The 26,150-nt window shown below is 32.4% G+C and overlaps 1 protein-coding gene across 3 annotated transcripts; it reads left to right on the top strand.

Moving 5' to 3' along the window:
• LOC127724184 (uncharacterized) lies at window positions 1–23,604 on the top strand. Of its 3 annotated transcripts, none has more exons than XM_052231082.1 (2): window positions 1–172; window positions 21,251–23,604. In XM_052231082.1, coding segments are annotated over exons 1-2 (2,217 nt in total). In that variant the 5' UTR covers window positions 1–170; the 3' UTR covers window positions 23,466–23,604. The 3 variants fall into 3 exon arrangements, with proteins under 3 accessions (XP_052087042.1, XP_052087043.1, XP_052087044.1); XM_052231083.1 differs by lacking the exon at window positions 1–172 and adding an exon at window positions 10,762–11,092; XM_052231084.1 differs by lacking the exon at window positions 1–172 and adding an exon at window positions 17,195–17,278.
• The last annotated feature ends 2,546 nt before the right edge of the window (window positions 23,605–26,150 follow it).

Here is a 26,150-nt window from a genome sequence, read left to right as displayed (position 1 = left end):
TTGAAATGAATGACAGTTTGTTAAAATCGAGTCCCGACGTTTTAAAATGCACTGATAATTTGGATGTTTGTTAGTTAAAACGTAATAGTGTTTTGATAGCGATTATCAACGCTTACCAACGGATTACTTGAGTGTGCCTTCAGTCTCATTTTCGATGTTTAATTAACTCTATGTAAGTATGCTTAACATCATATAACTGGTTCCATAAAATCTTTCTCATAACATCAAATTCATGAACACAAATATTGTATATATGGCATGTAATGGAAATTGATTTCAAATTAGTTTGAAAAAAAAAAAAATATTTAATTGAATTTTCCTATTGGATCTTGGGTAATATGAAATTGTTCAGCTCATCTATTGTATAATTCGGTAACACTATATGCTCCTTTTATCAATCAATTAATTCCAAAATAAGGTTTTTTGTACTGCAGTAAATCTTGTATTAATAATTCGTATTTTAAAAAGGAAAATCATAGGCATAGTTATACCTTTAAACAGATTTTATTATTAAGAAATTATTTAGAAACTAAGGTTTTTTACTCCCCTTGGCAAAGTTGACCATAGACGACTCAGTTGGCTTTTCTTTTTGCGTTGCTTTTGGTCCTATAGCACCTAACGTGTCTACTGATTTTTACATTCCTTGCTTTCAAATGTGTCGGTTGGCGTGTTCCTGTTGAAAGTTAATCCAGAAAATTTACTGAATTTATAAAGTAATATTTTCATTCATTACATGATTAACACCATCATATTAGATAAATCGCCTGCAAACAAACTTATGAAAACAAACAGTATGCGTTTTAATTTTTGATAATTTGTATTCGTACTCAAAGATTTATTGAATAAATGTAAGATGTAAAGTATCCTATATTTCTGACATGTATATATTTCCGATATATATTTGTTAAAGATATCCCAATTTCCATTTTATATAAAAAAAAATTATCAAACCATATTTTTTTTATTTAAAAACAAAACTTAGCTGAAACTTCATATGAACATAAAAAAAGCCACCCAATTTACTTGGTAAAGTTATCTTTTACTTAAAGGTCTTGCTTCTGATACATCAATTAATATAGTATATGACCTGTACTTCAAAAGTTAAATTTTCGTTCATGTACTTTTCATTTGATTGTATTAAACTTAAATCACTTAACTGACATGTTTACAATGAACTGGTCTATCTTTTTCTTTTATTTTGTAAACCCTGTTAAAACACTGATTGTATTTCAAATTGGTGTTATCCTATACTTTCCAATAAAGTACGTCTACTTTAATAGGTGGAAAGAGGTTAAATTCTGTATAAAGCACAACAATTTTTTTTATTGGCAAACATTACATTCCAGACTTTTATATCCTTACAAAATTTAAGTAAATGCCATGACAATATTAAATGTATGGATTTCTCAATGAATAAACTGTTCATATTTATTAGAGAGCAATTGCACATAAAAAAAAAACATTTGACGTCAAGTTTTGGAATCTGTGTATTGATGAATAATCTTTCTCAAAGAGAATTACATGCATCTCTAAGTTGATATCATAATCTTAAGTGTTAGCAAAATCTTTTTAAATAGCTTGATACATATATTAGTAATAAACCAATTTATTTCAAAATCTTCTTTTAAGAACATTTGAAATTCGATTGGATTGTATTGTTAATGTCTGTTTGTCTGCATATAAGAATAAGAAGATGTGGTATGATTGTTAGCGAGACAACTATCCATCAGAGACCAAATGAGGAGCATGTAAACAATTAAAAGCTAAAGTGACTCTACGGTCTTCGACAGTAATCAAAACAAAAACCGTATAGTTATGGAAAGCTATATAGGTAAAAGTTCTAACATTGCAATTCTTAAATTGTAAGAACGTAACTCCGTAATATCGAAATTCCAACATTGCAATTCTTAAATTGTAAGAACGTAACTCCGTAATATCGAAATTCCAACATTGCAATTCTTAAATTGTAAGAACGTAACTCCGTAATATCGAAATTCCAACATTGCAATTCTTAAATTGTAAGAACGTAACTCCGTAATATCGAAATTCCAACATTGCAATTCTTAAATTGTAAGAACGTAACTCCGTAATATCGAAATTCCAACATTGCAATTCTTAAATTGTAAGAACGTAACTCCGTAATATTGAAATTCCAACATTGCAATTATTCTTAATGTGTAACAGTGCAACTTAGTAAACATCTGAGAATTGGAACTCTTATTTTGCAACTCTGCTATTCTAAGTTCAAACTTTGATGTTCCATAAATGCGGGTATATGTGTGACATGTTCATTAATGATTGAACGCGTGCTTTAACATTTATAGACCATACATGTAATCCGTACTAACCCAACATGGCTTAGTTTTTATAAATCTCACAAAGCCAACCTTGCGGAAGTCTTACTCCTAGACGGGAAGAGTGAAGCTAAAAAAAGTACTTGATTCAGTAGAGATTTTGTTCTTTACTTTTTCTACCACCTACAGGTTCATTTAGGAGGGTTTGGATCGGGGGTTTACAGAATAGAGAATAATGGGCAAAAAATATAAATAATAGAGAAAAATGGACCAAAAAAATAAAGAATAAAGAATAATGAGGTGCTAAAATATATAGAATAGAGAATAATGGGTCAAAAGTATAAACAATAGAGAAAATGGTCTAAAAAATTGAAGATTACAGAAATGAAGGACCCCCATCCAGATCCTCATTTAGGTTTAGAACGTAAATGTTTTATTCATTTTTTTTAGCGTATAATAGATAAATTGTACATCGGTCTGAATACTGGGAAACTTGCTTACTTGAGCACTAAAATATAAAATGTACAGTAAATGTAAAACCATTTGCGATATCTGTTGAAAAGCTCTTTTTATGGTTTTACAAAGTTAGAGATGTGATGAGATTTTTTATTTCATTTGAAACCTTTATTTTCTCGTAGTAATGTTGATATGCTAAACTTTATTGCCTTAATATTAACGTATCTCTTGGCTATCTTAGGACTGAAATGTATGTCAACTGGACAACTTTTCCCTTCTCATAGGCATGCAGTCCTTGCAGTGACGTTTAAATGAACATTATAGTTTCCTTACTAAAGAGGTTTTACTGTATAACTATTGATATCATAAACTGGTCAAACTACATTCTATCACATACATATGTATGTAGTGATATATTGTGAGAGTATAATTCTATCACATATGTGTATGTAGTGATACATTGTGAGAGTATAATTAGGACCCCAGTCTGTCCGTCCGTAACAAATTGTCCCTCTGTATCTAGAGAACCGTTATAATTTCATACTTTATACTTGACATGTATATTAACCAACACCAGAGGGTGTGTCATAATGTTTGTACAACTTCATAGGTCAAAGGTCAAGATCAAAAACTTTGATTTCAGTTGACAACCCCATGTCCTAAGGTAAAGATCGTGTCCGCTCTATATCTTGAGAACTGTTATGATTTCAAAGTTTATATTTGGCAGGTATATAAACCAACATCAGAGGGTGTACCATAATGTATGTACAACTTCCTAGGTCGAAGGTCAAGGTCAAAAACTTTGGTTTCAGTTGACAACCCCATGTCCTATGGTAAAGATACAAATTTTTACCACACGTTATTCACAGCAGGGCCCATAGAGATGGCTCCCATCTCAATGATGTCTAATTCTATCATATTATGTATATATACATATGTAGTGATAGATTGTAAGAGTATGATTTTACCTGCAGGAATTTATTAGAAAGTTCTTTAAATTACGTCTTATATTTTTCAACTCGCTTATTTTATTAAAATACAAGACTAGTGTTGTTTTTCTGCTTTTTTTTGCATTGGCATGTCGAACAGATTTACTCTGAGCATTGCATAAGTGTCGTCTCTTTCTTTTTTTAATGCTAATGTACAAAATCTACTCCAAATTATAGCCTCTACTATTAAAATAAGTTATTGATTTATTAAGATTGAAAAGAAAGTGTTGAATCTTTTAAGTTTTCATTGTTAATACATGTATAGTGTTACCATAAGAGGGATTGGTATGAAATACTGAGCCTCATCGTGGGCTTTTTGATTATGTGATTACTTGACCGTTTTTATAGTGATTATTTGATTACCAGACCAAATATTTCATGATTATTTGATTATTTGATTATATAGAACTGTATTTTGGATTATTTGATTATCTTGTTTAAAAAGATAATTATTGATTATGTGATTATATTTGCAAAACATTTGTGATTATGTGATTACTTGGACACCCATTGGAGGGGCCTCAATACTGCTCAGCTACCACTTTCAAAAATGTTTGCTAGAATACAAATTACACTCGAAATTGTCGTGACAACCACACAGTATTAAAATGCTGTCTTTCTAACCGATTAAGAAGACTGATTTACAAGAAATATATTTTTATATTTGTTTCATGTAGACAATGGATTTATTTAGCACCACGTGGATTTAATGTCTGCGTTGCTATGTTTAACACCCACGTGCAACATTAGGGTACATTTAAACAAGAATTAAAATAGGCTCTAAAATTTATATCGTCAAAATATTACTTTATGTCTCAAAATATTTTGAACAAAGCTTTTAAAATCCATTTTAATGGAAAACCATATTTTTAAAACACTTCAAATTTTTGACGCATGCAGGTGTTTAAGAATGTAGTGTATATAGAATTACATTTAATTGTATACTATGAAACTTGAGACCAGACAAAGTTTTTATTTTAAATATGATCGATCGCTTTGAGTATTTTACAATCACTTAACTCTTTTGTATTCATAGCTATCAAGTTATGAAAATTGAATTGTTTTCTGACAAGCTTAAAGCGCTGCATATCAATAACAACAAAGTAAAATATTTCAGTCCAACGCTTAATGTAATTTCCTTGTTACGAAACAATAAATATTTATTTAATAAATATTTTATGAAACCATGCCAGTTTGAAAATGAAATTCAAATTCAAAAACAGCTGTAATGTTCTTTGAAAAATAGTATCTATCTACATGCTTTAAAGTCTAATACAATACAAAGACTATGCAGTGGTTCTTTTATCGTACATTTAGTTGCTGATAAAAAGTTGTATTTACATATTTAGCATCTTCTTTTTTTTGAAAAAAAGATTTGTAAGTAGTTTGCTGTTTGTTTTGTATACGATTTTTTAAATCTGGTTGTACATGTACATCAGCATTACATAACTAGTCAGTTTGTCTTCAGAAATGGTCCGGTTCCCTCTTCAATGAGAACGCCTGTAACTTACTAGTATCTTCTTAACGTTCATACGTTTTCCTGTCATCGACATCCTTTTTTTACGGATCGCATTATTAATTTGCTGCAAATATTTTCGTTATTTTGATTTTAATCATCTTGTCTCAAACTTTAGATTACGTTTTTGTTCTTCTATAGCTTGCAACCACTTGATGGTAAGTTTCTGCTGGACGGTTTGATATCAACTCTTTATTAAAAGAGTTATCTCCCATTATACGGCTAAGATGAAAAGAACAAAAACAAAAAATATTTTATATTTGTTGAAACAGTCTAAATGATTTAACATCTTCAAACTAATTGACAATCTGTCTCAAAACTTGCAGATTTAAGCAAAGAACTAAGACCGATTGCGTACTGCTATTTTACAATCCAAGATGGCGGTTTAAGTTTATCTACCATAAAATGGCGTCAAACACTACGGCGTGTTTAATTTATGGGTGTTTTTATTCTTGGCTAGATCCATAGTGGCATGTTGCAAGTTTTTTTTCTGTCCTACGAATATACATTGTATCCTCATTTTCCAGCAGCAGTCGGTATTACTGCCCTTCAAACCAATACACACCCTTTGCAGGACATATCTATTAGATTTATTGTTAAGTTGTTCTCCACCCGATTCTGCAGGACATATTTGTCACTGGGCGTTAGGCAAACGATAATCAATCCATCTTTCTGACTATGTGATGTGTTAGGAAAATTTGACTTGATCCCCCTTTTAGTATTATTTTCGGACACATAAAGGGGCATTGGCTATGATTTTGCAAAAGAATTAAAATATTTTTTCTTTCTATCAAACATTTAGCTAATAGCATGATTAGCAGTGAGCTTGGTTCAATTTCGTCAAAATAAGCTAAAAAAACATCGGTAATATATATTATTGGCTTGCAAGTCAATATTCAACTCATTTGAACACGTATTCATCTGACCTTCAATTTAACCTTCAGCCGATGATATGTAACGCTTGTGTAAATAAAATTGAGAATGGAAATGGGGAATGTGTCAAAGAGACAACAACCCGACCAAAGAGCAGAAAACAGCCGAAGGCCACCAAAGGGTTTTCAACACAGCGAGACTATCCCGCACCCGGAGGCGACCTTCAGCTGGCCCCTAAACAAAAATGTGTACTAGTTCAGTGAAAATGGACGTCACACAAAACTCTAAAACATATAAATGAACTATTAAAAATTACAAAAACAAATACTTGTTCAGTTATTAAAGAGAAAAGAAAGTTAACATTGGAAAGTAAAACTAGGTAGCCACGGGGAAAATCCATTTCATTGACTGATTCTTATTCAGGTAAAACGATGATTTAGTTTTCTATATTGTGTCTTGTGTACTATTATTTGTCTTTTTGTCTTTATTTTTTAGCCTCGGCGTTGTCGGTTTGTTTTCGATCTATGAGTTTGACTGTCCCTCTGGTATCTTTCGCCTCTCTTTTACATATTTTTCAATCGATGACATGAAATCAAACAGACCTAGAAAAAATGCCGTCTATATTATGATTACACGTATCTGTTAGTGTAATATTTATGTTTATGTTATTATAATTATATCGAGTTGTATGGCAATGAGTTCATTTGAATGGTTAATTTAACTACACAAGTCTAAATTACACACGAAATGCTAATTTAAAAGGAGTCCATGAATTGTAAATTGTTTCTGTTGGAGTTTTTGTAATGTGGATATTAGTATGTTATAAATCAAATATGAAAATCTGAGTAATCGGTGAACATCAATTTGACAGTTTTTGTTATCTAGAATCACAGTGTTTCCGATTACGTAAACTGTACTTCAAGAAAATATTTACGACTGCAAACAAATTATGGAAATGTTTTAATAGCTATTATTGGATATAAATTGTTGTTCAATTGTGTGGAAAATCAAACGTTATTGCAAATGTATCTTCAAGTTTAGCATATAATTTAATATAGAAATTGTTAAGTAACAATGCAGGTTATATCTCAAAATCTTTAAATCTCCATTTGGGAGGAAGTTCTATGTATGTGAATGCATGTCAATTTAACTGGCCCTATTAGTCACTGAATTCAGGTGTGATGTTCAAATGAACTTTTCTAGTATTTCTACACATCGATTTTGTCATTTGCGACACAAACATTTAAATTATAGTTTGCAGCTTGTACATATTAACAGGTGCTTTACATACACGGTAGATAAATTAATTTAGCAACAACAAACAGCGCCAAAAAGAGAGCATGGGAGGCTGCATGTGCAAAGACAAATGCAGTAAATGACACTGATCACCTTAGAACAGTAAAAGAGATTCGAAAAAAATAGACCTGTTAAGTTAGTAGTATTGAAAAGAAGCTAGCAGAAAATAAACGAAAATCACGCCGGACTTATAATAATCATAAGACCATCATCAGTCATGTCGCGAGGTGTCTTAAGTTTACGATAAAAGTTATTACATATCGTAACTTAGGAAACTTTCGAACAAATGTCTTTCGTTATGACATGTCCTAATATCATCGTAAGATAGGTCTTAGTCATAAGCAGGCCCCTATATTTTTTACCAATTTTGAACAGAAACCGAAATCTATGTCAATATAGATTCTGTATTAAATAGGGACATGGAATACACATATACGATTTAGAGAATATATACCACACCTAAGATATGAGCTTTTTTGCCTCCATCAAACAACATATACGAAAACAATCCCGTTTTACTTTCTGTTCTGGTAATAATTAGATCAGCCAATAAAATGTTAGCCTTCAGATTTTTTAAGGTCTGTATTAATCCGACAAAACCAGAGGATCCCGAAATATCTTTTAAACACAATCTGGTTGAAAAACAGATCATGTGTTCAAGCTTTGCTTACACGGATCTGACTACAACCCGTTTTACTTTCTATTCTGGTGGTTATTACATCAGCCAAGGAAATTTCAGCCTTCAAATATTAGAAGTTGTGTATTAATCCGACAATACCTGAGGATCCCGAAAAGTCTTTAAAACAGAAAGGAAGAGCCTAAGCTAAGCTTGGACACATAATCTGTATTTTAATCAGATTGGTACTAAAATAAAGGTTCATATTAAATGTGGCCATTTTTGAATTATTTGCCTCAGTATTGTTTTATTGTTTTGTGGATCGAAACTTTTTCTTTTTTTTTTGGAAAAGGGGATTGTTTTGATATTAAACAGAAAACGAACCATGTATATGGTTATTTCATTGTATTAAAAAGATGGAATATTCAATAAATATGCAAATCAAACATGTAGACTGTTCGTGTTCGACCATACATATATAATAACGCCTTTTAATCAATAGTGAAAGAATTATTTTTTGAAATCGTCTTCGAGACAATTATATCTGAATGCAGTGTTATTCGACTTATTGAATGTATAAATAAATATTTTAAACTTTAAAGATCACAAGAAAAAGTCATATAAATTTGTCTAATTAAAAACAAATGCAAATATATGTGACCAACATCACACCCTCCTTTTGCGTTGAATAACAGAAACATCTGTTACACTAATCTAAATATCAGCATAAACGTCAACCGTCATTCCATTTACCAAACAGCTAGGCCGAGAACACAGTTATTTCGTGGTGCATTTCTTTACAAATTTAAAACATCGCACCTGCTCTGTCTCAAACATTTTTTTTACAGTGTAGTGTGCTACTTTTGGGACAAATTATATCAAAATTATAGGAAAGACTATACAGAGCTACCAGCTCTAACTCAAAATAAGGACAATTTTATCTTAAGGGGACCTTAAACTCAGTTTGACAGTTTAAGACTTACTAATTTTTTATCCTTTTCAACTGGACAAAATCACTCCTTTACCTAAACATTCATTTCCCAAATTTGTTTACATGAAATTTCATCCCCTACATTTGTACTTACTATTTTTTACTTTAAGTATAAAGAAATAAATTTGGAAATTTAAAAAATTAAAAAAAAATCAAAAAATATTTTAAGTTAAACAATGTCCACACTTGACAAGCAACGAAAATCAAAGGATGAATGAAAACTATGTTCCCGAACCAGTGTTGGAAGCTGGCATATATTAGTTTTTGCCGTAATGTACGAATGATTGTTGCAAATATTGTTTCTATATTCAGAGCAAAAAAAATCAGTAATGTTCTATATTAGGTCATTTAAATACATATATTAAGGCACGTTCTGCAAATTGATCAGCAGGGAGGATGCCCCCATGAATTATCAATGCCACGATAAACTGATGGCATGATGGTTAGGTCTCCTTTCCAGAAATTGCTGAACATCGAACCCAAAAAGTCAAACCCTACCCGTAATCGATCTCTCCTACATGCGAGGTTAATATAGTCATCGTAGAGCACCAGAATAAATAACGACTGAATCTTATTCGGATTACTGGAACTATCTGGTATTCCATCCGATTCTGATTTGCTGTTTTTTTTTTGCCAACCCACCCGACCGGACAAATAAATCATACCGTTATATACTACAATGTCAAATTGCCTTAATTCTTCAGATGTAGCTAATTTTGAAACTATAATTGACTGTTTTAACAAAATGTACATTTAATTTCATTAAACATGTTTGAAAATAAGTAAATAAAAGAGAATGCGGGGTATACGTAAATGAGCCAGCAATCCAAAGGCACAGAAACCAAATGATATATACATGTAGATGTCAACACATGGTCTTCAACATAAAAAGATGTATACACAATATGTTAAACTCTAAAACCTCTAAACGCAAAGAGTCTCAAAGAGGTGAATACATTTGAAAGAGACAATCAAATGATCTGTTACTAACGGCAACTTCTCCAAATGACGAAAAATCATTACGACAAAAACAATCACTCAGGCGTTCGCCCCCTCCCTTTGATCGCAAAAAAAAAACAAAGCTTCTTATGTTTTTCACGATATATATAAAGTGTTAGCATAAAATCGTCGGTATATATGGAGAATCACCCCCCGCCCCCCTCTTCAAAAATCCTGGATCCGCATCTGGTTACTTACTTGGAACAGCACATAAAATTATTGAGGGATTGAAGTATACTTTTGAGGTTTCATTTCTCCCCCGTTTCAATCTCTACCATGCAAATATATATTCAAAAGTAACACAAAAGAATATAATATATACATATGAAAAATCAGTACTTAACTCTATACCAATTCAAGTGTGCAACTTAAAAATCGTTAAGTTTCAATGTTTATTTTAAAAATACTTAACGTTGAATATGTGTAACAATGTTAAAATAGTTGTAACGCAGTCTTTTTTCAAATTCAGTCTAGTTTTTTGTTAAATTTTTTAAAGACTTTAAAGTATTAGCACTTTGTCCCGTGTTAAATGTCTTTGTTCTTGTTTTAACGACGTACTATCGGGTCAAAACTATTTTTATATACTGACCTTCGCTGTTAAACAAACATGGTTTCTTTTTGTATTTTAATTGAATAATTAAACAAATTTAAAAAGGATTTAGCTAATAACTAAACTGAATGGTCTTTAAAAATTATAATTGTGTGTTGGGTAATATAAACAGAGCTACGTGAAAAATCAACAGCTACGTGAAAAAATCAACAATTTCATTGATGATCCGGAATTTTACGAACCTGTAAAATTAATAGTTTAAATTTTAACATAGTCATCGATCTAGCAAAGAAAATTAATTTTGAACAGAATAATTCACAGCTGAAATATTTACTTTAACGACAATACATAAAAACCGAAAGGAAAATATCCTGTACAAAAGTGTCTTTTCGGAAGTTATATATAGGAATCAATTTAACGAATACTGGTTGTTGAATGGAGAATTAAAGTTGATTTACATGTATTAATGTGGATACATTTTTTGGATGAATTTAGCATGCTGTTGATTCCAGGTAAGAAAATATAAGATGGTAAAGAAAGCATATTGGGTAGATACACGAAAGGGCTGAGCTTACTACAGTCCCCTTCGTTTGTATGCCTCACCTTCGATAGAAGGGGGCATTATGTTTTCTGATCTGTATATCCGTTCGTTTAATTCTCCCATCTCAAATCGGGTTGAAATTTTGGTTTAAGGTAGTTACCATGAAGTTGTGGTCACATCAATTTGAAGAAAAATGGTTATACACATGTTCATTGTAATGTAAACTTTTAGATACATGTACTCGTGTATAAATGAAATAGATTCCCCCCCCCCCCCCCCCCCCCAGATTTCACAGTTCACTGAACATGAATATATGAAAGTGTGATCTGGGCAAGGTTGGTGTCCAAGGGACGCATATTCTTGTTTGTCTTTGAATTTTGAAAATTCGTCTGTATTACAAGTCCATACGAAACACATGTTGTAGTTGTTAACTTTAAATACTAGTAGTTGGTCATAATGTAATTTGTGCAATTTTTACATGATAAATGGGAGATAAATAGCATTTGCTTTTGAAATTTTTCCAGAAGGTGAAAAGAAAAAACGAAACTGATAAATTGGAGATGTGTTTCATTTTTAGATCATTGGCCTTTATACTGTTAAAATAAAGGTTGCATGTCCGAAAACCTTCTTAAATGACTATCAAAAATTCAAGTATCTATTAACAATTAGCCTAAACGTTAAGCAAATCTTTTTCGTTGTTAATACAAATATTTGAAAGAAAATAATCCTACAATCACTCAGAAAGCTGTACCTACAATTAGTTAATGTAGGAATATATATTGAGAACTACAATGAGCAGAAGATTCAATTGGGACAAAAAGGGGGACTGAAAACGACACCCGTATTTTAAAACAATTTGTATAAGCTCTCATCTGCATTATTCCACGTCTATTAATTTTATTTATCTTTAAAAAAAGTGAACAAATTAAAGCGAGGTATAAAGAACAAATTTGAATTAAGCTGTATAAAGATCAAGTAGGTTATAGTTCTATTAAATAACACATTTTCAATCTTATTGTAAAACGGGTCAAAAGTGAACAATATGGGTATCAAAATACTGTTATTCTCCTGTAAGTTACTCTTAAGTAAACTGCGCACACCGAAATAGACTATTGACATCACTTTACACATAAAACACCTTAAGTAAACAAAATTATATTGTGGAAGCCCTTGAACTAAAATTGGTTTCCCCTCTTGTTGTAATAAAACCATCAATTGGTCATCATTATTATTAATACGGAGGATGTCGTCTGGTGTTTGTAAGAATTTGAACGGGATGTAAAGAAGACACTGACTGTCATATAAAGTATGTTTTTTTTCTTTCTGATATTTTATATCTTATCCTTGAGCGTCTAAATACAACAAAAGTGTAACGTGAAGATTACAATGTTCATTTGCCTAAAGGTACAATTTATATTTCAAACTGAAAATTATTCCCTAATATACAAATATTTTTATATTTCTCAGTGAACTCGTATGTGGTAGTGAGCCGTTACAATGACAAAGGTCGTACATGTAATCATCCCTAATATGTACCCTTTTCACTAAGAGACAATTTTATTGAAGAATATTATACCGGTCCCAACCCCTAACTGGAGCGCTGGTGTCTTGCGATTTGTAATATCAATCGGATGATACAATGTTTTATCTCCAAGCCGTTTACTTTTGGATCAGATTAAAATAATCTTTAGAAGAAGAAAAAAACATAGCTGGGACCCTTATTATTACTATCATTATGTTCATTTTCTTGGATTTGAAATTTGATCTGAAATTACAGTTAAGCCAAATATATGTACAATATATGTACATGTTTCTGTATAGTTTTACGTCCAGTGGAAAGTATATCATACATGTTCAGGACGATGGATTTTAAGCTAGTGACATAAAGTTGAACGGTTTCTTGCCACTTTCAGCATTTTCATATTTATATATAAATTTGTTCTGTAAATAGATGTCCGATCTCACCACAAATTTAACTTTGTTTTGACCTATATATATATATATGGAATTGTATGACCCTCCACTCCTGTATACAAATCGAGAGTTTGTTAAGCACTTATACGTTACTCTGTTGGATGAATATTTAACCAGACAATATCCGCCCGGATCGCATAGCAATCTTTCCCATACTTTACTTAAAAATTATGAATGCCTCCATAATAAGTGGTAGTCAAGCAGAATGATTCCTATTCTGGATTTAACTTCATCATGAATTCTCTAACCCACAGATTTGAAAGCCAAGGATGTAGAAATACTTCTCCACGTGAAGAGCTATATGACCGAAAGGGACCTAACAAGATAGACAAATTCTTATGATATGTTCTCTGTAAGAATTTTAAACAGCCAAAGCTAATCTGGCATCCCTACAATGCATATTATTACGGACACCCGTAAAACAAAGAATAGGAAAAAATTGAAGCGTACAAGAGAGGCGAAAGATACCAAAGGGACATTAAAACTCATAAGTCAAAAATAAAGTGACAACGCCAAGGCTAAAAAAGAAAAAGACAAACAGACATTTTTTGGGGCCCTTTATAGCTTACTGTTCGGTGTGAGCCAAGGCTCCGTGTTGAAGACCGTACTGTGACCTATAATGGTTTACTTTTATAAATTTTGACTTGGATGGAGAGTTGTCTCATTGGCACTCATACCACATCTTCTTATATCTATAAACAACAGTAGACAAAACACAACATAGAAAACTAAAGACTGAGCAACATGAACCCCACCAAAATCAATGGGTGATCTCAGGTTTTCCGGTAGGCACCCGTCGTGTTGCTCTTGTTAGTACAAACCCGGTAATAAGTCTAAACTGGTAGGTCACATTCGGGGAAAAAAGGGGGATCGGGATTGTAGTTACGACAAATGGAACATATCCGCTGTCATCTGTGAAACGGATATTCCATAACGGTCAACCAACTCGTGATGGCGTCCGAAAATTTACGAAGAGATGATTTCAACTTCGCCACTTGGAACTCTTGGTTTAATAGCTTCGTTTTGAGCATCAACTCTCTATCAAGGAAATCATGATAGGAAATACAAGCCCTGGAATTTCGTATCAACTGGGAGATATATACTCCGTATGCAGGCGCTGCTGGAATGTTGCTACATAGAAATGGAAAGTTCTGAAATCATCTCTTTTGTCGTGAAGTTTTGTTTTCAAATTAATCGACCCTCATTGTCAATTTCTAGATGAAGTTAAGATATGAGGCAGACAAACATCTTTTTTTCTTCAGTGTGTCAAAAAGTCATATAGTTATGAGAATTTCTTATTCTTTAAACACATTTAAACATTTAAACAAATATTATTTCATATCAACTCACTACGCGTGTATCTTTTTGAGAACACATAAAGCTTTATTGATTTATATTAAAAGTGTTTTAAAATAGGTCTTCGTTTTTATTGCAACCTACTTTAAATTGTTTTCATTTTAATGCTCAGATAATCTAATACTGTAATCGATATTATTTTCTATGTTTTTATTGAAAAAAACATTTTTAATGGAAGGTTATGTGGTGCATTGCTGTATTCCTTTTCTTTGGATAATTATAGTTCATCCATTTCTTTTGAGCTATTTCATTTGATACGTATAATATAAGAGTTCAATAACTGTAACAATAAAAAAAAAGCTATACTGAAAATTCAAACTGTTTTTAACAAACTGTCAGTTCGAGGAGAATTTAAATGATGAAATTTCCATATTTCTTTTTTTTTGTCCTGTACGTGATGCAATATTTTTCTACGGTTCTATTATAAAATCATCACATTTAACTTATCTGAAGTATCATGGTGCTTCTTGGGTAATTTAAATTGATTAGAATTCAAATTATTTTATTGTACGTTGCCTAGGCTATAAGCTATATGTCAGCTCCTCAATGTAATACGTTCATATACATTTATATGTATTGCATCAACTTCATATTATGTTTTGAAACATTAAAAAGCCGTTCACTCAGGGAGTATCTGTTTTTTTAAACAATCGTTAAGAAATACATTTGCATTGGGGAGTACACTTCTACACTCGTCTAGGTCAAATTAACGGAATACTATAATACTATTTTTCTGATTCGTGACAAGAAAGGTCACTAAGGGTATAATGTCCAGACATTATGAAAGCGATTTTTTTAGTGGAAATATTTAGCTTTTGTAACTGTTGACTTAGGGTAGGAAAATATGGCCACCTGAAATTGTCCCCTTCGGCAGTACAACCAACAGTAAAGAGGAGCATATGCGATTTATAAATACCCTATAACGTCCGATTGGAACCGATGCCTCGTGTAGGGAGAGTGTCGTGGTCTATTCGCGTGAAGAATTTTTGTATCAAATCTTTTTGGGGTCTAAAGGTAGCTGTTTCAAGACAAAATGAAGGTCCTTATAACCAGTATTCCATGTTTTTCAGTGCAAACTCATTTGTCGCTGCAGGTTTATAACGTTTGTAAGGGTCTTTCTAAGCAGGATAAACTTTCCTAGATATATCATCTGACACGTTGGGTTTGATCTTGCACAACCTACCTATTGTATAGATTGTTAATGAATTTGAGTGCTGAATATATGCATGAAATAATTGCAACTGAACGTTAAGCAAGCAATTTAAATCAATCGTATTTTCAGTACATGACAATGTTACATAGTAGTTATATTGTTTTTTTTACAATGTTTGTGTCGTGAACAGCTGGCTACCGCGTGGTCACCACGTTTCCAATGCTACTAATTTACAAAATGGACGTGACTGTTAGACTTCACAGTTCACCAGAGCATTCTATATATTGAACATACCTGATTTTATGATCAATAAATAGTTTCTTTACGACCGAATAAAAACATAAACAACTCAAACTGGTAATAATTACTATCTTGATAGTGCTTCCGTGACGAAAAACATTTAAACAACCTAAAATCTAGTTTAAATATATAGAATTTCGATTAATCTTCACAAGGAAGGTCAATGCCAATTAAGTTATCAAGACATATCAAATGACTTTTTTTTAAATCCGAAAGTTTAGATAAGATGAAATTATTGGGCAATTAGATTAAACTGAAAGTTAGTTGAAGATTTTTTAAGAAATCTGAAAAAATAAAACGCTAAAAGTATACAATATATTTGATTCTGAAATTCCAATAAAAGATTATATTTGATTTAGAAACTTAAGGCCTTGCGTTTTGCAAAATATCCCATTGAGGCTGATTTGTGACACCCTTTCAACTTAAAACTTTCAATTTGGTTCTCACTATATACATATTTTTTACGAATGTCGCATATTTGGTGGTTAATATAGACACCTACCTCCTGTACTTTGTACAAAAGAATACTATGCTTCAAATAAATTCCACTGAAATAATATATCATTTGTAACGTTATATCATAATTTTATAGGTCTGAAATGCTAAGTAAATTACAAGGCAGAAAATAAAGCATCGATAGAACAATATATATATATATACATGTAAGTCAAACAGGACTTAAATAATACAAGAAAAAACACTTCAAACAATCGGCTGTAAAAGAGTTGATACAAGTAAACAAATAAATGTTTTTGAAACCAGAATGATACTTCTTCACTTGTTAAAACGTGTGCGGGATTTTCTCGCTGCGTTGAAGACCCATTGGTGGCTTTTGGCTGTTTGGTCGGGTTGTTGTCTCTTTGGAACATTTTTCGTTTCCATTCTCGATTCTATTCTATGTCGAAAAGAATATAATTTATTTGATATACTCTGCCTTGCTTATACGCCATACTTTATATAGTATGTGAAGGCATCCAAAACTCTCAAGCATTTTAATATTTGTATCCACATTTATTTCTACTTTGTAAAAACCGAATTTTCACAAATTTATGTACCCAGTGCACTATTTACACTATACTTATCTCTGGATTTTCCCATTTTGATCGCAAAAAACCTATATAATATATATAGGTGAGTGTTGATTTAAAAATTTAATACAAAAATTAAGAATTTAATGTTGATTATATTAACAAACCAAGCATGGTTAAACAGGGATTAATCGTGTAGAAAAGATCAAGTTGACTGAGCACAGTTACAAAAGAAAAACATAGGATTTAGTTGCTCAGCCATAATCCCAGTTTGTTTAATTAAATACGGAGGTTGATCAAATATGTGTATTGCTTAGCGATGGATTTTGATGTTGATTATATAAAGGTAAATATGAAAATTTAACCAATACTTTTGTATTAATTTTGCTGTTTATAACGGAATATTATATGGGTTTATAAATCCGATAAAATTGGGTTTGTTAACTGTTTTTACCTACGTGTGGGCTGGAATATTTTTTTCATTTTCTACCCAAGTGTTCGGGCATAATGAACTTACATTCTGTACGTGCCTGTCCCAATCAGGAGCCTATAATTCAGTGGTTGTTGTTTGTTGCTGTATATCTTATATTTGTTTTTCATTTATTGTTTTTGTACATAAATCAGGCCGTTAATTTTCTTGTATAAAGCTCATTAAGCGCTATGGGTTTTGCTCATTGTTTGAAGGCCGTACGGTGACCTATAGTTGTTAAATTCTATATCATTTGGTCTCTGGTGGAGATTTGTCTCATTGGCAATTATACCACATCTTCTTATTATTATAAATCATACAAAAACATACGAAGGTAACGCAAATTACAAGTCGAGGAAGGAAAGTTTTCATGATCAAAGGAAACAGACAAACAATAGTCACAATAACATTACACAGAAAACCAAAGATCCGCAAATATAGGGTGGAAACGGGACAAACAGTTTAACCATTAATCGTTCTTGTAACAAAATTAAATATAATGTTAAATTAAGTCACCAAGTAGGTGTAGCTACTCGGGTTTTTTGAGAGACAAAAAGAGTTATTAGCGAGCGAGCAAAAGTTTATTCATCTACTTATTTAACAATGTTAGGAGGGAATGATGAGAGGCGGTATTTTTAGTTGACATAAAACAAAAACGACTATGACTAAGGAAGAAGGTTCACGAAGGGTTCAAATCGGTTCTAAGATGTTGATTTTTTTGGTCTGGCTAAAAGACTTGTTAGAAAATCTTCTGAACTAACAATTAATACAAATTAAGTTAGTACACATAAACTACGACGTTATGAACTCAAATAAAACTTTAACTTTGGTTATATTTTCATACTAATAATTCATGACTGTTTTTTTCGCAAAGATAACTTTGACCACAATCCTTGATCCAGAAAAGTGTTGTGTTTAGGGTTTCAATTTTAACATTGACACATTTTGGTAACAGTTTATTTTGGATGCAGCGTAGGTTGCGGCCAAGGTTTCTCTGAAACTTTTAAGTCAAAATATTGCACAGAATCGGCATGTTTTGACAACACATCCCAAATGTGCTGACTTTGGATCATACAACCTGTACAATAATATAATCTTAGGGAGCTACCATTTGAATTTTATGGGGGGCTAGGTTTGAAAATTTTGTCCTGCATTTTTAGTTGTAATCTCTGTCCTGCCTTTTTATTTTTCACTCTATTCGGTCTGTCTTTTTTAATATTTAATTTAGTTTATCCTGAATTTTTCCCCACCCCACCCCCAATCCCCCACACCCCTATAAAAATCAAATGGTATCTCCCATATGAAGATATGTGCTTTACGTAGCATTAAAGCTTTTGAAATACACCCATTTAAGAACCAAAAGAATGAGGAATTTAGCATGTTTTATCATAAAGTTGAAATTCATGGCCAAATTTTGGCAAAAGTGAACCTGGTTCTTAATAGAAGCAAGTAATAACACTATAGTTTAAGTTCTCCTTAGTTGTAAAATTAACAATGTCATACGACGGTTTGGAGGTTACCTCTGCAGGAGGAGGACAAAAGATAATTTTAGTTAAAAAAAATCCTGAGCTGCATATAACTGATACTTATGTGGCTTAATTCAAAGAGTGAAGTTCACCACTTCATTCTAATTGGATTTAGCACAGGCCAATGTCCGAATAAGAACAGCCCTTTTTAATCGTGATACATGTTAAAATATAAAACATTTGCTAATATTTGTATCTTTCTGGTGACCAATATCAAATATAAAAGACATAAGTCATGATACATATTTTCAAAGTACATGTGTACCTTGATTTGATGGGGTTTAATTTTTGCGAAAAGTAATATACAAAAATACCGAACTCCCAGGAAAATTCAAACGGAAAGTCCCTTATGAAATGGCAAAATCAAAATCTCAAACACATCGAACGAATTGAAAAAAACTGTCATATTTCTGACTTGGTACAGGCATTTCCCTTAATAAAAACACAGTTTTGTCATTAGTCGAGCTTTGTGAAGAAATTTTTATAAAGTTTCCACCGTAATGATGCAAACGGTCTCTAATAGCTCTTTTAACAAGTAGTAGGTTTACAATATTAGACATTTTTTTATCGAAACATTACTTCAATAGTTCGAACATTATTCTACCCGACGTTTACAGTGATATCCGATGAAAACGTTATACATAGAAATAAGAAGATGTGGTATGAGTGCCAATGAGACAACTCTCAATCCAAGTCATAATGTGTAAAAAGTAGACAATTATAGGTCAAAGTACGGCCTTCAACACGGAGCCTTGGCTCACACCGAACAGTAAGCTATAAAGGGCCCCAAAATGACTAGTGTAAAACAATTCAAACAGGAAAATCATAGGTCTAATCTATAAAAAAACGAGAAAAGCGAAACGCTCAAGACCACATCAACAAACGACAAACAGTGAAACAGGTTCCTGACTTAGGACAGGTGCAAACAAATGCAGCGGTTTAAACGTTTTAACAGGCGCCAACCTTCACCCTAACTTGAAATAGTAGTGTAGCATTACAACATAGAAAGACACACTATAAAATATCAATTGAAATGGTATGCATCAATTCTTGATTTAAATGTACTTGCATATACCCGACTCCTGGTTTTGATGGGATTCGTGTTGCCCAATCTTAAGTTTTATGTGTAGTGTTTTATGGACTTGTCTTTTTTTCTCTCGTCAGTTTCATTTATTGAACATGGTGTTTCTGTTTATCTTCCGTTTGTGGCTTTTTATCAAACTTTTAGTCTCTTGTCCGATGATCATCCTAAAACAATTTAAAATTCATTCTGTCGGTGCGCTGACATTTTCAATATTCATTTGTAAAGAAATGAATGGGAAAAAGTAATGCGGGAATTCATGTCTTGGAAAAACAAGTGGGAGGTTTAGCTACCTATAAAATCAGGTTTAACCCTTCCATCTTCTTCGGAAAATGCCTGTGCCAAGTCAGCTGGAATTTAACACTTGTTTTTCACTCGTTCAATTGATTGATAACTTTTGATTTTGTCAATTTTTGTGGACTTTCCCTTTTTGAATTTACATTGGAGTTCGTTTTTTTAATACTTTTTCATTAACGCGCATTGGTTCATTTCACATATAAATCGACAATTTAGCGTTTTTATAATCCGACTAGAACTAATTTTGCATTTTAAACACCTACACTTTAATTTTTTTATTAACGGAATTTGTTCTTTTCAAATACATTGTAATGATTCCGGCAGTGAAAATTAAAGCTGAATTATTCAAAGGTTACATAACTTCATCTCAGACATAACATGAAACTAGATAACTTCGAGGAGAGCCTGTTCAAAATGTCAAATTTACATAAATGAGTCAACAAAAGCGGACGTACTGGTTTTTGTCTGTGATATAGCTCAGACGAAAATCGATCCTCGGAATAACAACAATATACTTAATTATGAATATAGGAGCTCGAAAACAGATAACTAATTCCGTGAAATACGTCAATATACTTTTATTAAGGGTAATTGTATCCTATAAGCATTACTGTATTCATAACATATTTTAATAAAGTAAGAAACAACCTTTAAATAGTTCGTAATCTTACTTTCATGAAGACGATGTCTTAATTTTTAAATCACTATTCCTTAATATGTATATATAGCTTCATTACATTTCCGTATAAAAATATATCCTTAATCAATATATCTATTCTAGGTTATATACAATTTTCCTGACGTTTTTATTCAGTAAAGTCTTTAACAACTTCACATGCAGAATGCAGGTATGACAAGATTGTTACTCATATGTTAAAACAATTCTCACTTATTTTACCGTATTTCTTACATTTTTCATTTATTAATTTCAATTTTTATTTTCAGGGCTCTTGAAGTAGCAAACTATCCAGGGCCGCGGACTGCGCCTGGTGGTCTGAGGCGCTTTTATAACAGAGGATCTGACACACCTAGAAATACTCAAAGTCAAAATGAACCAGAACAAGCAATTGAAAATACTATCGAGATCGATTATGATCTTTTGGTTTCAAACGTAGAGAATATGTTAACTGCCGACAAAAAGTTACTTAAAAAGGAACTAAGACCAAAAGATTTACTTGTAAAAAGTAATCCAGCATTATTTGGTAATATGCATCCGGATATCACAAATCCACGTGACATGTACAACTTTCTGTCAAGACGAAAGTTTCCTAAAATTGCAGATGACTTGTCCTTTTCCGGACAGAAAAGTAATTATGAGGAACGCCTCCAACGTAGTAGTAGTTTCAAGGATTTAAATAAGTCTTCAAATGCAAAAATGCAGAAGAAATATCATTTCCATAGTCACGTTGACTTAAGTTTAATGGAAAAGAAAGATCCAAGTTTAGCAGCGCTAAATAGTAACGCCCCATACTTTGGGCCAGAAGATATGGCCAGACTTCCCGAACGAGAGAAAACTATGATGACAAACTTTAATTTACCTTCTTTAAATGAAGTAGGAAACCAAACCGGGAATGTGGATGTAAACGAACCTGAGAATAAGGCTGTTTCCTTACCCGTGATTCAATCTAACGACCCCAATAAAAGAACACAATCAGAACAAAAGGTTAAACGCACTAAATCACTCGGTCCTAGAAGTAAAACGAATGTTACTTTCAGCAATAAAATTGACAAATGGTTTTCAGAGATGCCATCAGACGTGACTGACAAAGCTGATAGAGCAATCATGGCGGATATGATTCGCGAACGAATGACGGCGTACCAGAACAACTACCGGTCTGATGAGATGATTTCGAAAATGAAACGACGCCACACCAACTTGAAATCTTTGAATCAAATTCAGCATCAATATCTTGAATTAAGGGCGGACACTGCTCCGAAACCTCGTCGGAATGATCTCACTTTAAGCCATTACAAAATGAAGCAAAAATCTTCGCTTAATCTAAAAACCGATATGAATGATCTTGAAAAGTGTGAAAACCCTTTTGATTTATCAGATAAAACTCAAAACGTACAAAATTCAGATGAAAATGGAAACGATGAAAATAAATCAGCTCGTAGAGATATAACAAAGTCAAAGAGCCATGGAATAAATGGATTAAAAAGAATAAATTTAGACCAATTTGCTGTTGATGCTTATAACCTGAATCCAAATCACCGCTTTACATTTGCACAACTTCAAAACGTGCACAGCAATAGATTTATAGAAGAAATAGATGAAGAAAGTCTTCGTCGAAAGGCTGATAAAGAACACTGGCTACGAATGAGTCAGGCAAAAACACACCCATCTATAGTAAATATTAGATTAGATAAAGAGAAAAAAGAAAATTCAAGGTCTTCTCACCTGCGACAAGCATTGTCGGTTGTGAAAATGGATGCCAACAAGGATGACGAAAACGACAATCAACATGCGCAGATTCAACTTCCCAACGGAAGAGACAACCATAGTTCATCTTCAGCGTCAAGTTCGGATAACATAAGAAGAAAGCAGACATCAAAAGCTGCTTTATCAAAATTTAAGACTTTAGACGTATTTGAAGGAACCAAGAATGTCCTTCCCGATAACCATGTCCTTATAGAAGCCGAACAATATACAAATCCTTTAGTAAAATTAGATTTAAGAAGAGCTCGTACACAACATAGACATTCAAAAGAACTGGAAAATTCTAATACTGGTGTTTTAGGTAGAAAGCCACATGAGATAGCTACCGTCGACTTTCAGTTTGGACAAGGCGAGGTTATAATTACGCGGAAGGCTAGTGGCGGCCTGGTATCACCTGAATTAAGGGCACTTAAATCCCCTAATGCTCCACCAAACAATACTGAGTATTCAGGTATAACTCCTTTAAACGAATACAGTGTAAATACTGAAAGGTCAAAAGAAGATCACGTGTTATTAAAGGGAAACAATGATCCAATTACTTCGGAGACTGCAGGCTTAGTACAAGCACCAGATTGTTCATTTTCAGAAACAGACGAAGCCCTTGAACAAGGAGACATTCCAGAGGAAAAAGAAACTAATGATATTTCACAACAAAACAGTGTTAAAAATCAGGAAAATGACAATGAACACCAAGAATTAAGTGCTCCAACCGAAAGGTGATGTAAAGTTTTAAATAGTTGTAAAACTACTAGTACCTTACAGTATTTTAATTTATTATCTTAACACTCATATTTATTATTATATAAAAACCCACATGTTCTGTGTGATTACGGACAATAAATAATTTATTTTGTTAAAATTTTCTACAGGACCTTTTCGTGCATTTGAAGAAGGTTCCTCGGATAATCAGTCAAGTGGTACTTGCACTATGAGGAAGTCATATGACCTGCCGAAATAATTTACTGTCCGCAATTATTAGAAAACTGTTAGATTAAAAAAAAAATGGTCAAAACTGTTAGATAAAGAAAATTTGGCACATTTATAGATTGCATTGCTTCATCAAAAATTTAGAACTTCGGTACGGCTAGATTTTTGTCTCGCCTGCGACTTTTCACAAATTTTTGGTTCGCATTCCGCTCCAAAATTAGTTTCTCCTTGAAATTTTTTTCACAAAAAAGTTTTTCTATTGCATATAATGCTCCGATCGATTCAAACGCACATGTGATAAATCGATTTGTAAATAAAAGGTCAAAAATTGGGATGCCAACATGCAGTTGTTTCCAGTTCATTGCCGTGGACAAGTAGTTATTGAACACACAGTTATCCGAAATGCATCTCGTTTGTTTTACCTTTGAAGACCTGTTCTAGGAGACAAAAAATAAAAATATTTCGTTAGATGATCACAATCACATCAATATTTGTTAGAACCATCGTCATCCTCGATCCCTGTTTCAACAGACATAGACCTATCTGTCTTGGATGAAATTAATTGTAACTTTCCCATGAACTTTTTAAAAAATCACAGAATTATCTTATTTTGATGAAACCCCATATCCCCTTGTTAGTCCATTGGCATGCAAGCAGAACTCTTTTGTAAAGGGGAATTTAAGACTGTTCCAATGTACGAGACCAAGGTGGCGCATGGTATTGTGATTGACATGCTCATAATAATAATAAGGGATGTGTAATTGGTTCAACCACTTCTAGTCAAGCTAAAGAGTGTTAAATGCATTGCAGCTTTAAGAGTCTCGCTTTAAGAGCAAAAGGAAAGAGTATTTTGCTCAGTCAGAATAATGCATGTGAATGTGGAGACAGGTCCTTTAAGGGAATATTTTAATACATTGAGATCTACATGAATAGCAATATAACTATCTTAATCAGGATGTTGTTTTAGTACAAAGCAAGAAATATTCACCTCACTCATTATGTTGATCCTAAATATAGATAAATATTTCCAACTGGATGTCAAGCAGCCAAAAAACAATCATTACCATTTACATGTAATGAAAACAACTATATCAGAAAATATTTAATATCTTTCAGGGGCATTTTTGTGGATACATACACATATTTTAATTTTATTCAACATATGTCATTTACCTAACTAACATAATTCCTCTTGTAAAACTGCTATATTTCCTTAATATATATACATATATGGATTTAAATGAAAATCCACGCAGACAAAGCTTATTTGACGAAAATAATCAAAATTAACTAAACCACAGTGAGACAAGAAAGTCTGGTATGGAAAAGGCACCAATAAATGTAACAGACATCACAACACCAGCTGTGTGTCTGAGATACTAGACACCATTAATTGGCAAACATTACAAGAACGCAGACTAAGAACAAGGCTAATAATGCTCCACAAAATTATAAATGAAAATATTGCCATTCCATCGCAAAATGTATTACAGCAGAGTCAGTCTAATACAAGCATGATCCACCAATGAAGATGCCTACCGACAAATTCAATGTAACAAAGACAGCTACCGATTTTCTTTCTTTTGTCAAACCATAAAAGACTGGAACAAATTACCCTCCGACATAACTAAAAACACCACTACAGAAACCTTCAAGGGTGCACTCACTCACGATACAAGTAAACAGGCAATCATGTTTTTATCTTAGATTAAAAAAATTAAATAAAAAATTAAATATTAGAAAAAAATAAATAAAAATGAAAAATCTAAAAGCATTATTGCGGAAAACTAAAAATTTTTGATAATCTACGTTTGATAATACTTGATAAATTATAAATTTGGAAACATTTACCAGGCATGCGCCGGAAGGTAAACATCAGTATGTTGATGGTTTTCTGAAACTGAAGAAAAAAAATCAAGTAATATGCATTAGAGCATGTTTCTCCTCGTTTTTCTATGAAGTAACCCAGTTATAACATGTACATAAATTCTAAATCGCACAATTTAAAAAAAAATACATACCTCTCGCTTCACTTGTAGAGCACTCGCCTCAAAAAACTAATTTTCAAGAAAAAATTAAAATGAAAAAATTTCGCTCGCTCGCCCAAGAGCTTTTGTCCGAAGAACTGTAAATCAAATTGGTGTGGACTAACTAATTACTTTAGAATTGAAATGTTTCAGAGGGTGTAGAAGATCTTGATGCATCATACTTTGTATATAGATGCCTTACGTTTTGAAGTTTCCGTCTGTCATATTTTCATTGTCCTTGACCTATTTTCATGGTTCAGTGAACACTTAAAAAAGTTTGTATTTTTAAAATGTTAATTTCTCTCTTATTATGAGTTATACGATAACTATATTTCATATGAGCGTAACTTACAAGGTCTTTACGCCTGTCAGACAGTTTTCACATGACCTCGACCTCATTTCATGGATCAGCGAACAAGGTTATTTTTTAGTATTCAAGTCCTATGTCAGA

The sequence above is a fragment of the Mytilus californianus genome, unplaced genomic scaffold (assembly GCF_021869535.1).
Source record: "Mytilus californianus isolate M0D057914Y unplaced genomic scaffold, xbMytCali1.0.p SCAF_14, whole genome shotgun sequence".
Classification (NCBI taxonomy): Eukaryota; Metazoa; Mollusca; class Bivalvia; order Mytilida; family Mytilidae; genus Mytilus; species Mytilus californianus.
This window is presented reverse-complemented; position numbering and strand designations above follow the sequence as displayed.